Source organism: Spermophilus citellus (assembly GCF_964194105.1).
Source record: "Spermophilus citellus genome assembly, chromosome: 3".
Lineage (NCBI taxonomy): Eukaryota > Metazoa > Chordata > Mammalia > Rodentia > Sciuridae > Spermophilus > Spermophilus citellus.
In genome coordinates, this window is record NC_138184.1 from 73,318,558 (window position 1) to 73,333,479 (window position 14,922).

Here is a 14,922-nt window from a genome sequence, read left to right on the forward strand (position 1 = left end):
TGCACTCAACTATTACATTTTTATATTTTGAAGTTTGTCACTAAAAATTTGTGGTCATTTATTTTTCTCTTGTCAAATAATTCCCCACAAAATATCTCTGATTTTGCTTCCTGTCCCACAAACCCTTGTTTGCTGACTTTGGCTATAGACAGGGACTTTTCTTGGCAACTCACAGACTATCAGCCCATGCCTGACACTATGATGAGTCAGTCCCCAGGAACATGACAGGTGCCTCTATCTGGGAGCTGGTTCCCCCCAATATATTATTCTTCTCCATCTCTGCTAAATGACAGACTGACCATGTTATTTTTTTAAAAATTTGGTGAATTATAATGATACATCACGATATAAGTCATTATGCCACATTTGTACAAACACACAACATAATTTGATGGATCTCGTTACCTAGTACCTTCCCTTTCCCTCCCCTTCTCTCTCCTCTGATCCACTTGCCTGACCAAATTTTTTTAAACCAATTATTCTTTTTCTTTAAAATACTTTTTTCTCTCTTTTTTTAAAAAGTATTTTTAGTTGTAGATGGATTCAATACCTTTGTTTATTTAGTTTTTTATGTGGTGCTGGGGATTGAACCTAGTGCCTCACATGAAGTAGGCAAATGCTCTACCACTGAACCACAATCCCAGTCCTAAATGCTTTTATTTCATTTATTTATTTTTATGAAGGGCTAAGGATCAGACCTAGTGCCTCATATGTGCTAGGCAAGTGCTCTGCCACTGAGCTATAGCTCCAGCCCCCAAACCAGTAATTTTTGGTTTGTGCCCTCCCTCTCTGCATGATACTATTCTGGGTGAACATTCTTGGGATCTTCTTACTTCCCAGGTATCCCAGAAATCTACCTCTTAACTCTCTTTACACAAATTATATCAATGCCTCTAAATTCAACTCAGGACTTTGTGTATGCAAGACTAGCACTCTATCACTGAGGGATATCCCAAGTTCCTTTTCTTTTAAATTTTGAGGGTCTTGCTAAACTGCCCAAGAATGCCACTGGGATTATAGACATATACCACCATATCTGGTTTGCTAAAATCTTCTTTATGATTTTACAGTACTCTAGCCAAAAAATTTTGAGAAAAATAATCTCTAATTTTAAAATGAAAGTCAATGAGCAAACTGGATTAGATATGCAAAAAGCTGGTTGTCAAAAAGTTATTTTTTTGGGGAGCTAGGATGACTGCCTAGTACATGTGTGGCACTGGGCTTTATCCTCAGCACCACTTAAAAATAAATAAATGAGGGGCTGGGGATGTGGCTCAAGCGGTAGCGCGCTCGCCTGGCAAGCGTGCGGCCCAGGTTCGATCCTCAGCACCACATACAAACAAAGATGTTGTGTCCGCCGAAAAAACTAAAAAATAAATATTAAAAACTTCTCTCTCTCCTCTCTCTTTAAAAAAAAAAATCTCTCTCTCTCTCTCTAAAAATAAATAAATAAATAAAAATAAATGAATAAAGGCATAAAAATAATTTCAGGGGAGAGAGTATTGGGGAATTAACACAAGAGGTGCTTTACCATGGATTTATATCCTCAGTCCTTTTAATATTTTTTTATTTTAAGACAAGTTCTCACTAAGATACTTAGGGTCTTACTAAGTTGTTGAGACTGACCTCAAACTTGTGATCTTCCTACCTCAGCCTCCCAATTGCTGAGATTACAGGTGTATGCTATGGCTTTTAATTTTCTATTTATTTATTCATTTTTTTAAGTAAAATCTTTCATTTACAATGCCTTTTATTTTTCACTTCTGGGGATCAAATCCAGGGCCTTGACATGCTAAGCAAGCACTCTACCACGGAGTTACATCATCAGACTTTAAATTTTTCATTGTATAGTAAATATGAATATGTTCATTGTCTACATTTAAAAGACAAATCTGTAAGAAGAATTAACTCCCCGAAACTCAGCATTCAACCTCTTTAACATACCCAAGAAGGATTGCTACCAAAAACATGCTCATAAGATTACATCAAAAAATAAAGGATCAATCTGGGTGTGGTGGTATAAGCCTGTAATCCCAATAGTTTGGAAGGCTCAGGAGGAGAACTGTAAGTTCAAAGCCAGACTCAGCAAAAACAAGGCACTAAGCAACTTAGTAAGACTCCTCTTTCTCTAAGTAAAATACAAAATAGGGTTGCGGATGTGGCTCAGTGGTTGAGTGCCCCTGAGTTCAATCCCTGGTACACCCCCCCAAAAAATAAAGGATCAGGCTAGGCTCAGTAGTAGAGCACTTGGCCCAGTATGTGTGAGACACTAGGTTTGATCCTCAGTGCCACATAAAAACAAATAAATAAAATAAAGGTATGAGGCTGGGGCTGTAAACTTAGCGGCAGAGTGTTTGCCTAGTACATATGAGGCACTGGGTTTGATTCTCAGTATCTCACACAAAAATAAATAAATAAAAGTATTCTGTCCATCTACAACAACTATAGAAGCATCATAGCCAGGAATGGTGGTGCACACTTGTAATCCCAATGATTTGGGAGGCTGAGTAAATTCAAGATGATGAAATCCAGGAAGTGCCTGGAGGGAAGGGACAGTGAGCCCTGTGCTATGGCTTTTTGAAAGCAGAAATTCACATTTATACTAATCTTCTCATGAATATTCTCAAAGTACTAGGGTCAATTGGGTGTGGTGTTATATACCTGTAATTCCAGGGACTCTAGAGGCTGAGACAGGAGGATTCCAAAGTTTGAGGCCAGCCCCAGCAATTTAGTAAGACCCTGTCTCAAAAAATAAAAATAAAAAGGGCTGGGGATATAGCTCAGAGCTAGAGTACCCCTGGATTTAATTCTCAGTACAGCAAAAGAAAAGAAAATAGCCAAGTATTAGGGTCATGAGGAAGTAGTAACTTAATGGAGATTCAGTGTATGCAGAATTTACAGACTACATGCCAATCAAATGAATGTCCTTAGCAGAGGAGAAAGATTTGTTTCAACAATCTCTCCTCATGAGTAACTTATAGGCTTCCTGGATCCCTTGAAGGTACTGATAAGACCTGAAAGTCTTCACTATTGGGAGTAAACCTATTTCTGCTACTTTATATCTGTAAGCTGTTCTTACCTGCTGTTCTGCTGGGGAGCAAGAGTACCATTCTGTTCAGATGGGGTCTCTGTTGGTTTGGCTTTGAAGTAATTGACGAGCCCCCCAAACACACTCTTAATGCTGTTGATGTGTTTCTGGCTAGTCTTCAAATCTTGATCCATTTTGTCCACCATCTTTTCTGTGTGTTCTAGGACTCCTCGCTGTCGAACTAGTTCCTGGGGAAAATGAGAGGCAGCAGCTTTATGTCCTTTTATAATTCCCTCTTCTTGGACCACACACAGCAGGCCCTTCATAACCTTAGCAAGCAAATGCAGGGACTGATTTGTAGAAGGCGCACTATCCCTTTTGACAACGCATTTCTTTGTTCTTCCCTGTCTATCCTATCTTTACTTCTTTTCTTTTCTTTTGAATCCCTTTGCCCCAGAGGTGGGCGTACAGGATCACACTGAGATAAATGGGGATATGCCTTTCAGGGGTCAGAGTCCAGGGACTGTGCTGGCTGCAGATGCTCTTTAGTGCCCCCAGCCGTCATAATGCTTATAGGCTTGGACCTGGCATGGCCCCCCTAGACTCTAGTAGAACTTCTCCTTCCAACAGCCTTCCTCTTTCCACCTGCTGTGGTTCTCCTTAAAGCATGCATAATTCTTGAAGCAGGACTTGCTTTGTTCACTGCCTTGTCTCCAGTGCCTAACTCAGTAGCTGCTTGCTATAATTTGCCAAATTGATACATGAATGATATTCTGCAGCTGTGGTGATAGCCTTGATCATAACCCTCTAAGCTGATGGTTCTGGCTGAGGACGGGAACTCACCAGAACACTACTAATACTCTCCTTCATGTGTAACAAACTTGTTTCGGTCCCTATTTATTCATATTGCAGTGTTGAGAGTTGAACTCAAATCCTCATCCATGCTAGGAAAGTGCTCTACCATTGATCTATATTCCTAGCCCTTTACTTCCTGTTTTAGGATTTATTTGCAGCTACACCAACTGTGTTCCCTGGGAGCTGCACCTACAGCCAGAAGACTCTCAAGCTTTTCATTTTCCCTATTCATAAGACAGCTGCTGTTTTCAGCTCCCCTCCTTTGAATCTTCTCTCTCTATTGACCTTCTTTTAGCTTACCAATTATATTAACTATGAAAATGTTACACAGAGCTAATTTTTTTGATACCCAAAACAAAGTCCTGAACAATTCTTAAACATATTTGAAATGTGAATGACAGAGCTGAAAATATGTAGTTGTGAGGATTAATACGTGAGGATTAAACCAACCATGAAGATATTTGGAAAAATGTCTGTAACTGAACATGTATCTAAATTTTCTTCTTGTCATTATTTCCATTCCCCCCCCCCCTTTGATATCGGGATTGAACTTATAGATACTCTACCACTGATCTACATCCTTAGCCCTTTTTATTTTGAGACAAGTCTTGCTAAATTGCTGAGGCTGGGTTTGAACTTGTGATCCTCCTGCTTTAGTCTCCCAAATCATAGGGATTACAGGCCTGTACCACCATGCCCAGCTCCCCAGCCCTTTCAACTATTTATTTTGAGATAGGGTCTCTAAGTTGGTGAGGCTGGCCTCAAACTTGAGATCCTCCTGCTTTAGTTTTCCAAGTAGCTGGGATTACAGTATGTGCAAACATGCTCTACTTGTCATTATTTCCTAAATAAAACAGCATAAGAACTGTGAACACAGTATTTACATTAGTAAGTAATCTAAAGATGACTTAAAATATATAGGAAACCAGGTGTGGAGCTATACTCCTATAATCTCAGTGGTTTGGGAGGCAGAGACAGGAGGATTGCAAGTTTGAGGCCAGCCTTAGCAATTTAGTGAGGCTCCAAGCAATGTCTCAAAATAAAAAATAAAAAGGGCCAAGGATATGGCTTAATGGTTTAGTGTTCCTGGTACCTTAAAACACACACACACACACAGCCCTCTTTTTTAAAAAAATATATTTATTTATTTTTATGTGGTGCTGAGGATCGAACCCAGTGCCTTACACATGTGGGCAAGCACTCTACTGCTGAGTTACAGCCCCAGCCCCTAGCCCTCTTTGAGTTAGGGTCTCACTAAACTGCTGAGGCTGGCCTCAAACTTTGAATCTTCTAGTTTCAGCCTCCCAATGTGCTGGGATCACCACTGTGTGCCGTTGAGCCTGGCTTATTTTTACTTTGAACTGCATCCCCAGCCCTTTATATTTTTGCAGACAGGGTCTTGCTAAGTTGTTTAGGGCCTTGCTAAATTGCTGAGGCTGGACTCACAACTTGTGATCCTCCTGCCTCAGCCTCCTGAGTTGCTTGGATTATAGGCATGGGCCACAGCATTTGGTTATACCATTAAAAAAAAAATACCTTTATTTTATTTATTTATTTTTATGTGTGCTGAGGATCGAACCCAGTGCCTCACACGTTAGGCAAGTGCTCTACCACTGAGCCACAACCCCAGTCCTGGCTATGCCATTTTGAAGGGATTTGGGAAACCAAGGAGCTTGGTATTTTTATGTGTGTGCATGTGTGCATAGTCTTAGAACCATTCTCTGCAGATACTGAAAGATGACTAGATAAAATTTTTGGAAGCTTACTGTAGATATAAAGGTATCAGTTGAAGGCCTTTTGCATATTTAGAAATCCAATATCTAGCATGAGTTTTTATTTAGTAAAATTTAAAACTACAATGTGTAAGGGCTGGGGACGTACCCAGTGACTGGGTGCTTGTCTAGCATGCTTTAGGCTTCAGGTTTGATTGCCAATAACAAGGAAAAAGAAAATGGATTCAAGTGAACCTCTTACCTCAGCCTCCTGAGTAGCTGGGACCACTGTGTGTACCACTGTGCTGGGTTAAACTTTAAAGTTTTGAATGTTAATTTATTAATTTATTTTTACCAGCTCAAGAAATATTTCTGAATAAATAATCATGCATTTTTAAAAATATTTATTTTTTAGTTTTAAGTGGACACAATATCTTTATTTTACATTTATGTGGTGCTGAGGATTGAACTCAGTGCCTCAAGCATGCTAGGCGAGCACTCTACCACTGAGCCACAACACAACCCCAGCCCCTAATCATGCATTTTTAAGAAAGAACAAAAATGATTTTTCAACTACTTCCTTTAGTATGCCAAGCAAATCTTACAAGGACTAATTTTTAGAAGGGAAAAAAATGAGCTGCTAATTTGTCTGGAATTTCTTCAAATACCTCAAGTTATTATTTTCATAACCAAACTGAGGATGTCTGTTCTGCAACAAGGCATGACTAAGCTATAAATTAGAATTAAAATTATATTCTCTAGGTGGGTACAGTGGAACATGCCTGCAATCCCAGCCACTCAGTAGGTTGAAAACAGGAGGATAGCAAGCTCAAGGCCAGCGAGATCCTGTAAAAATAAAAAGGGCTGGGGATGTTAACTTAGTGGCAGAGCAACCCTGGGTTCAATCCTTAATAAAACAAAAAAACAAACAAAAATGTTCTCTAGCATTTTTCTTTTTTTTGTAACAGGTTTTGAACCCAAGGCTGCTTAACCACTGAGCATCTCCAACTCCTCCCACCCCTGCCAATTTTTAGATTTTGAGACATGGGTCTCATTAAGTTGCTGAAGTTGCTTAGGGCCTCACTAAGTTGCTGAGGCTGGATTTGAACTTTACGATCCTTCTGTCTCAGTCTCCCAAACCACTGTGATTACAAGGCATGTGCCACCATGCCCAGCCCATGCATTAATATTCAGCTTAAAAAAATTTTTTTTAGTTGTAGATGGACACAATATCTTTATTTATTTGTTTCTATGTGGTGCTGAGGATTGAACCCTGTGCCTCAAACATATGAGGCAGGCGTTCTACCACTGAGCTTCAGCCCCAGCCCAATATTGAGTTTTTAATTTATATCTTTTTTTAAAAATGTTTAATATTTATTTTTTAGTTTTCGGCAGACACAATATCTTTGTTTGTAGGTGGTGCTGAGGATCGAACCCAGGCCGCACCATGCCAGGCAAGTGTGCTTCCACTTGAGCCACATCCCCAGCCCCTTAATTTATATCTTTATTTATCTATTATGTTTGTGTATATATATTCAATTCATGTATATATATTCATGTGCATGCTAGACAAGTGCTCTACTACTGCGCTGCATTCTAGCCCGTGAGATGATATATTTCTAATAGTTCAATAGCCACTTATTTTGTAGGATGCAGAAAACAGATGAATTTGAAGCTGCTATAGATGCTCAGAGTTGGTAGTTAAAGGGTGGGCAATGCTCTGCTCTCATACTGGAAAGGAAGTTCCTGGTTTCTTTACAGTGACCTCTTCCAATTGTGGCGTATCTTACTCACCTTCCTGCCTCAGACTCCCCATCTCCATTTAGAGAGTTGCAAGGGTAAGAAGTAGTTGATAGCTGCGTGCAGTGGCACACACCTGTAATCTCAGCAACTTGGGAGGCTGAGGCAGGAGGATTTCAAGTTCAAAGCTAAATTGCTCAGAAATTTAGCAAGGCCCTATGCAACTGAGTAAGACCTTGTCTTAAAATAAAAAATAAAAAGAACTGGGATGTGGCTCAGTGGTTAAGCACACCTTGGTTCAATTCTGAGTACCAAAAAAAAAAAAAAAAAAAAAAAAAAAAAAGTAGGTGACAAAACCTTCCCCAATTTGTAATGAGATCTCATTTTCTTCTGCTTGTAAATGACATAGTCTCTCTGATTCTCAGGTCTCTCTGCTGACCTGGTGAGGAAACAAGATATCTTATGTAGATATTATGATGGAAGCACAGAGAAATATGTAGGGGCGGCTTGTCCTGCATGTGAGGCTAGGGCCAATGGAGAGAGTGTTGCTTTGGTCTCTCAAAAAGTTTCTGGGTGCTGGAACTTGGAGTTTACTACAGGTTATCAGACCAGAAGAGGTAGAGGGGCTTTTGCTAAAATCCTCCCCCAGAAGGTAGGGAAAATGACTAAACTCAACATGCCTGTGACCTAGTTCCAACCAACAAGGAAGAAGGGCTTAGGAGAGCAAAGAGCACGGGAGCATTGTTGGTCTACAAAGATGGGCTGGTCAGGCCCATGAACCCTGCCATTTTGAAGACAGGCCTCAAATGCTTCAGATCCCAAGGATACTTGCATGGCTTAATACTTTAAATCTTCCCCCAGAATTGTGGCCATGTCATAGCTTCTGTCTCTGAGAGAATCAGAATGCCAAAGAGAGCCGGGTGGATGCGAGGGGAGTGAGGTCTGGAAAATACCAACTATGTTAAGGTCCAACTCAGAAAGTGCTCACTTGTCAGGTGATTATATTACAGCTGATTCCTCCTCTACTCCCTTCAGCCCCAAAAGTTTTCTAAATTTAAACTGGAAAAAAAAGTGGTCAGAGAAAGGATCTAATTGGGCTGGTGGTACAATGCCCAACAAACAACACAGAGAGGGTTTTTTTCTTTTCTTCTTCTTTTTTTAACATTTATTTTTCAGTTGTAGTTGGAAACAATACCTTCATTTTATTTATTTATTTTTATGTGGTGCTGAGGCTCCAACCCAGGGCCTCGCACGTGCAAGGCAAGTGCTCTACCACTGAGCCACAACCCCAGCCCAAGAGAAAGGGTTTTCTCAGTGATCTCTGAGAGGGCAGGGGGAAGCAGAAGACACGCAGATAAAGTCCTTGAAAGTGCAAGTGCACAGACTGCCAAGTGAGGTGAAACCTGCCCAGACCAGTATGTTCAAGGTCACTCTGAGGACCTGAAGTGATCAGGGGATCCTTGCTGGCAAGGTATTCTTTCAAGACATTCTTAGGAAGAGGTATGTGAGATTTCTGCCTGCAGTTATTATTATCAGCACTATTTTTGAGATGGAGTCTTGCTATGTTGCTCAGGCTGTCTTTAATTCCCAAGCTTAGGTGAATCTCCCACCTCAGCCTTCTGACTGCTGGTAATACAGACATGCACCACTGTGCCTGGTTTGCGAAAAGATATTATTGAGCACCTACTCTCTGCCTTTCAGGGTGCTAGTGATTCAGGGGTGAACTAAATATCCCAAATCTGTCCTGATGATGCTAACAAAGAGCAAGATGAAGTTCAATCTGATGTTTAAATTTGTTGACAACACTGCAGTGCTGTGAACTAAAGAAGACAGATGGGTCTTTGGTTCATTGAGCTTAAATTCATGGGGGAAACTGTAAAGAAAGTCAAGATACACATGACTGCTCCTCTTACAAGGTGAACCTTGGGACAAGGATTCCTGCCTGGTTTAAGAGGGGATGTGTGTGTGTGTGTAAAGAATGGTCCCTATGGGGCTGGGGCTGGGGCTGTGGCTCAGTGGCAGAGCGCCTGCTTCGCACATGTGAGGCACTGGGTTCGATCCTCAGCACCACATAAAAATAAATAAACAAAATAAAGATATTGCATTCATCTGTAACTAAAAAATATTAAAAAAAAAAAAAAGAATGGTCCCTAATGAGGCTGGAGGAGAGACTCAAAGTTGAGAAGTTAGGGAATCCAAAGTGTGGGGATGGAGCCAAAAGCATGGGGCAGAGGAGGAAGCAGTAGCTGGCCTGGGGCAGCTGGAGGAATTAAGAAGGGAAGTGGAACTGTGTGGTAAGAACAGAAGGAGCGTGGGTGGGGCTTCTTGGCAGGACCCATCAGGGAACACCAAGGGGATAAAGCTAAGGCCTTCCAAGGGCAGTAGTGATCACTAGATTACCATCGAAATTCACAACCAAAGCATCTTGTAACATCAGATGGGCGTTGTTACTCCTGGAGTACTAAGGTTCTTATACTGAGCTCATAATTAAACTCAGGCATTAACTGATAAGTAAATCCAGAGTCAGTGAGTTGAATCTAGAAAGTTGAAATTTATCTGTGTTATGTTTCTTCCCTCTCAAGGGATCACATACATGTAACATGCACAGGCAGGTATACCTGAGCACACGTAGGACATGGTCAAACCTGGATCTCTGACTATAGCAGCCATGGAATGGAGTGGATTCAGAAACACAAATCAGGCTGGGTGCAGTGGCACATGTCTATAAATCCTAATTATTCAGGAAGCTGGGGCAAGAGGATTCTAAAATTGAAGCCAGCCAGGGCAACTTAGAGAAACCTCATCTCAAAGTAAAAAATAAAAAGGTTTGAAGATGTAGTTCAATGACAGAGCACTTGCTTGGCATGTACAAGGCCATGGTTTGATCCCCAGTATAGCCAAACACACAAAACCAGGCCTTTGGTTGCAAGAAAAAACACTGGGGGCTGGGCGTATAGCTCAGTGGTAGAATGCTTGCTTGCCTAGTATAAGTAAGAATGTGGGTTCAATCCCCCAGTACCACAAAAAACAAGTGAATGAAACCCATTGAGGGGACAAAGCTGGTAATGCAAACGCTACTCATTGCATCTGTGCGCTCTACCAAACACCAGTCCCTTTCCACTGGTTTGCTGTGTCAGCCAATGCAAACCCCTGTTTATTGTTGGTAAAGAACTAATTTAGCAAGTCTGGGCTATCCCTACCCTCCACATTCCAAAAAAAGATCTGGCCCTTGCCTGGTCCCTTATCCTTAGAATATCCTGCCTGATAAGAGCAGCTCTATTTACTTGAGAGCTTAGGCTAGACAAGAGAGTTTATGTTTTTTTTTTTTTTTAAAGAGAGAGTGAGAGAGGAGAGAGAGAGAGAGAGAGAGAGAGAGAGAGAGAGAGAGAGAGAGAGAGAGAGAATTTTTTAATATTTATTTATTTTTTTTTAGTTCTCCACGGACACAACATCTTTGTTGGTATGTGGTGCTGAGGATCGAACCCGGGCCGCACGCATGCCAGGCGAGCGCGCTACCGCTTGAGCCACATCCCCAGCCCGAGAGTTTATGTTAATACTGTGATTTATGATGAAAGCCTTGGGCCACATGGTATCCGTCTGACTTCAGGAAAAGATGAAGACTGAAGTCAGTCATCCCTGATTGACGCTGTCCCAGGGGGCGGGGAGGGGGGGGAGGAAAAGGGACATTTTGCTGAGACGGGTGGAGGCAGAAAGTTGAGTAAGAGACTGCTCCTTTCCCATATCTGACACTTAGAAATCTACTGAGAAATTACTTCACCTAACAGCTCTCTTTCTCCCTCCATCAGCTTTTGCTAAGAAATCTGCTACATCAGAATCACTTCTTGCTGCTTCAGAAGGATGGCTCTGGTCAGTACAGAGTCTCACTGGGAGTGGGCTGCTCTACAACCAGTTTTCCAGAAAATAAGGGTACCACCCTGTGGCAATGTATCTACTCTAAGTTATGGGGACAATATCCTAAGGGGGGTCACCTCAATGACTACTGATCCTGGTCTAGGAGGGGTATTCTCATTTCTTTCATCTATTTAAATCAAATGCTCATTATGGCTTTGGTGACTGTCAAATGCTGTAAATACATGGAGATGAGTGGGCCTGTGCTGGCCAGGATGGCTGAGTATATCATGCTTGCACACTATTAAATACCATTCCTTTCCACTGAGGTTGTTGAGTAAGCCATTTGGACCCTGGTCTAATATTTGTTGCTAGACTCTCCTGAACTGAGACCCTATGCCCCAGAAATCTTCAATGGAATATGCTAGGTTTCTAGAGGAAAAGCAGTGTCCTGCAAAGAGGGGTATCCTCTGCCAGGGTGGTGAAAGGACGTACAAAAACCATGAACAAGTGGGGCATGTGAACACATGTAATCCAGTTACCTGATGCTTAGGCAAGAGTGTTGCAAATTTGAGGTCCACTTGGGTAACTTAGCAAGCCCCTGTCTCAAAAATAAAAATAAAAAGGGCCAAGGGTGTAGCTTAGTGATAGGGCACACTTGGGTACAATCCCCAGTATTGAAAACAAACAAAAACAGGTCCAAGCAGGACTCAACCAGGCTTACCAAAAAGTAAAAACAACACAATGTCCATCATTAGGGAATAGGCTGCATAAACAGAACTCATCCATTCAATAGAATATAACATAACCATTAAAAAAGCAAAACCAAAATAAATCAAAAAAGGAAAACCCAAAACTCCCCAAACAACTCATTATATATTGCTATGGCATGATCTTCAATTCTATTAAGCTGTGTATGTATCATAAAGTATAGAATACTTTATTTTAAGTTAAAAAAAAGGAATAAAAACTATGTCTTTATATATGGAGTATTTCTATAAGGACACCAAATCAGCAGATGGTAGTAGCTATCTTACTTAGGAGAAAAGGGAGGCTAAGGCAGGGGGATGGGAGGAAATTTCATAATCCTCTGTATGTTTTGAGGGCTTGGGATGTAGCTTAGTGGTAAAGTGCTTGCCTAGCATGCATGAAGCCCTAGGTTCAATCCCTTAGGCATGGCAGATTAAAAAAAAAAAAAAAAAGAAAGAAAAAGAAAAGCTAAATTTTGAACCACATGACTGGAACATCTTTTTGCAAAAATTAACCTTAGGAAAGGACAAAGAAATCACACTTACCAATAGTTCTGTTAGTCAGGTGGTACACGCCCCACTCTACTTCTCTGTCCTTTGGTCATCATGACTATGGCCAGAGCCTTTTTGAGAAGCAAACCTTGTCAAGTTTCACAATAGGAAAGTGCAGTTCTCCTTGTTAAAAGTGACTTTACTAAGTAATTTTCCCATTTCTGCCAGGCTGGGATTGAATTATGATTTTTCCCAATTTCATATTACTTATCATATTACTTATAAGTTCCTAATCCTCTATAAAAATCTACTTTAGTGAGCTGTGACGTAGCTCTGTGATAGAGCACTTGCATAGCGTGTGTGAGGCCCTGGGTTCAAACACCAGTACAAAAAAAAAAAAAAAGTGTTAATATGTTACACAGTGCTGGGTATTTGTTAGGCACCCATTTAAGTTTGGAAGTTAGCAGGGTACACAGGACTGGAGTCTGTTGGGAGCACTGCGTGACCAAAAGATTTCACATTACCCACTCCCATCCCAACAATGAAGGGAATGAAAGAGTAATGATTCAAAGACAGTTTATACAATTTGGGGTAGGGTGATGGTGCTAATTATTTCTGACTTGCAGGGCCTCTAATAATTTGTTTGTGTGTGTGTGTGTGGTATTGGGATTTAATTCAGAGGTGCTCTATCACTGAACTACACCTCCTAGCTCATTTTAATTTTTTTTTTTTTTAGAGTGAGTGAGGGGGGGGAGAGAGAGAGAGAGAGAGAGAGAGAGAGAGAGAGAGAGAGAGAGAGAGAGAGAGAATTTTTAATATTTATTTTTTAGTTCTCGGCGGACACAACATCTTTGTTGGTATGTGGTGCTGAGGATCGAACCCGGGCCGCATGCATGCCAGGCGAGCGTGCTACCGCTTGAGCCACATCCCCAGCCCCATTTTAATTTTTTATTTTGAGGAAAGGTCTTGCTAAGTTGCATAGGCTGACTCGAATTGTGATCCTCCCACCTCTGCCTCCTAAATCACTGGGATTATAGGTATGTGCCACTGTGCTGGTGTTTCAGCCTCTAATGATTGAGAACTGATTCAATCCTGAAAAAATTCAATGTTTAATCACTGGTGAGAAAGCCTATCACCTGCCCAGTCATACTGCACCTCTCCAAGTAACACCCAGGCAAAGCCTCCTATGTCAGAGGTGCAAGTGCCTGTGTACAGTCCATTGCACAGAGAGAAGAACCTTTTGGGGTAGCATGGCACATGTCACCATAATTTACATTATAAACTCACACCTATTGTATTTTTGCTTCTCCTGAATTATGATAACAAATCTTTTCTTCTGACCACCAGTGATTCCTAAGCAGCTTCTTCTTTCCACATATCTTGTCTATCATGCCCCTCCTCAGAAGCCCAGGAATCCTTTTTTTTTTTTTTAGTTGTCAATGGACCTTTACTTCATTTATTTATATGCAGTGCTGAGAATCAAACCCAGTGCCTCACACATGCTTGCAAGTGCTCTGCCACTGAAATACAACCCAGGCCTCAGGAATCTTATTTCTAAGCCAATTTATTTACATATTCCCCCCCTCTTCCCTGGGAACATCCTTCATCCTCACTCTTCTTGTCCAAATCTTAGTCTTCAAAACCAAATTCAAGTTTATCTTCTACCACAACATATCTCTCTCTGTCTCTTTTTAGTACCAGGGAATGAACTCAGGGACACTCAACCACTGAGCCACATCCCCACCTATTTTGTACTTTATTTAGAGACAGGGCCTCACTGTTGCTGAGGCTGGCTTTGAACCTGTGATCCCTTCTATCTCAGTCTCCTGAGTGGCCGGGATTACAGGCTTGAGACCACTACAATACCTAATTTTTATTGTTTTAATTTCCGATTTTCTTTCATTCTCATAGTTTCCAGAAATGTCTCTTTAAATAGTTCTTAGTTGGGTTCCTTGGGCTTGGGACCCCCAATCAAGTGACCCTGTAAACCAGAGCCCCAAGACCTCTGGTGATCATCCAAAATGTAAATTGAGACTTTCCATTTGGACTGGAACATAGGAACATATGTGATGTAAAAACCACAAGCAAAACCTCCTCAGTGAGATGAAAGACAGGAAGGTAGATTAATGAGGGATACCATAAAAGGGAGAAGTGGGTAAAGGAAATAACCCAGGAAAACCAACATTAGGAAAATGATAGAGATGAATATTAGAGAAGTTAATCAATATATTCATACCTTGATCACTTAAGACCCTAAGTGATCAGGGAGAATGAACTCTGCCAGAGAAGAGTTATGAAGAGACCCAAGGATGAAGACCATATTTTAGTTTCAACCTTACATTTGCAACATCAAAATGCTAAAGATTATTCTAAGTTGATCTACCATAATTTCTTCTTTAATCGAAAACTGTTTATCAGGCTGAAAAGAAAATTAATATACTGAAAAAGCTAAACTGAGAATGATTCTCTTTGGAAGTCCTACTTTCTGAAATCTTTG

At 41.0% G+C, this 14,922-nt stretch overlaps 1 protein-coding gene across 3 annotated transcripts in view; it reads right to left on the reverse strand.

The window, feature by feature from the left end:
• The window catches only part of SNAP29 (synaptosome associated protein 29), a 38,999-nt gene that overhangs the window by 23,211 nt on the left and 866 nt on the right, over positions 1-14,922 (reverse strand). For all 3 annotated transcript variants that reach the window (XM_081286966.1, XM_081286964.1, XM_081286965.1), the window contains exon 2: positions 3,080-3,276. In XM_081286966.1, the coding sequence (XP_081143092.1) occupies positions 3,080-3,276 (197 nt within the window). The remainder of the gene's footprint in view (positions 1-3,079; positions 3,277-14,922) is intronic.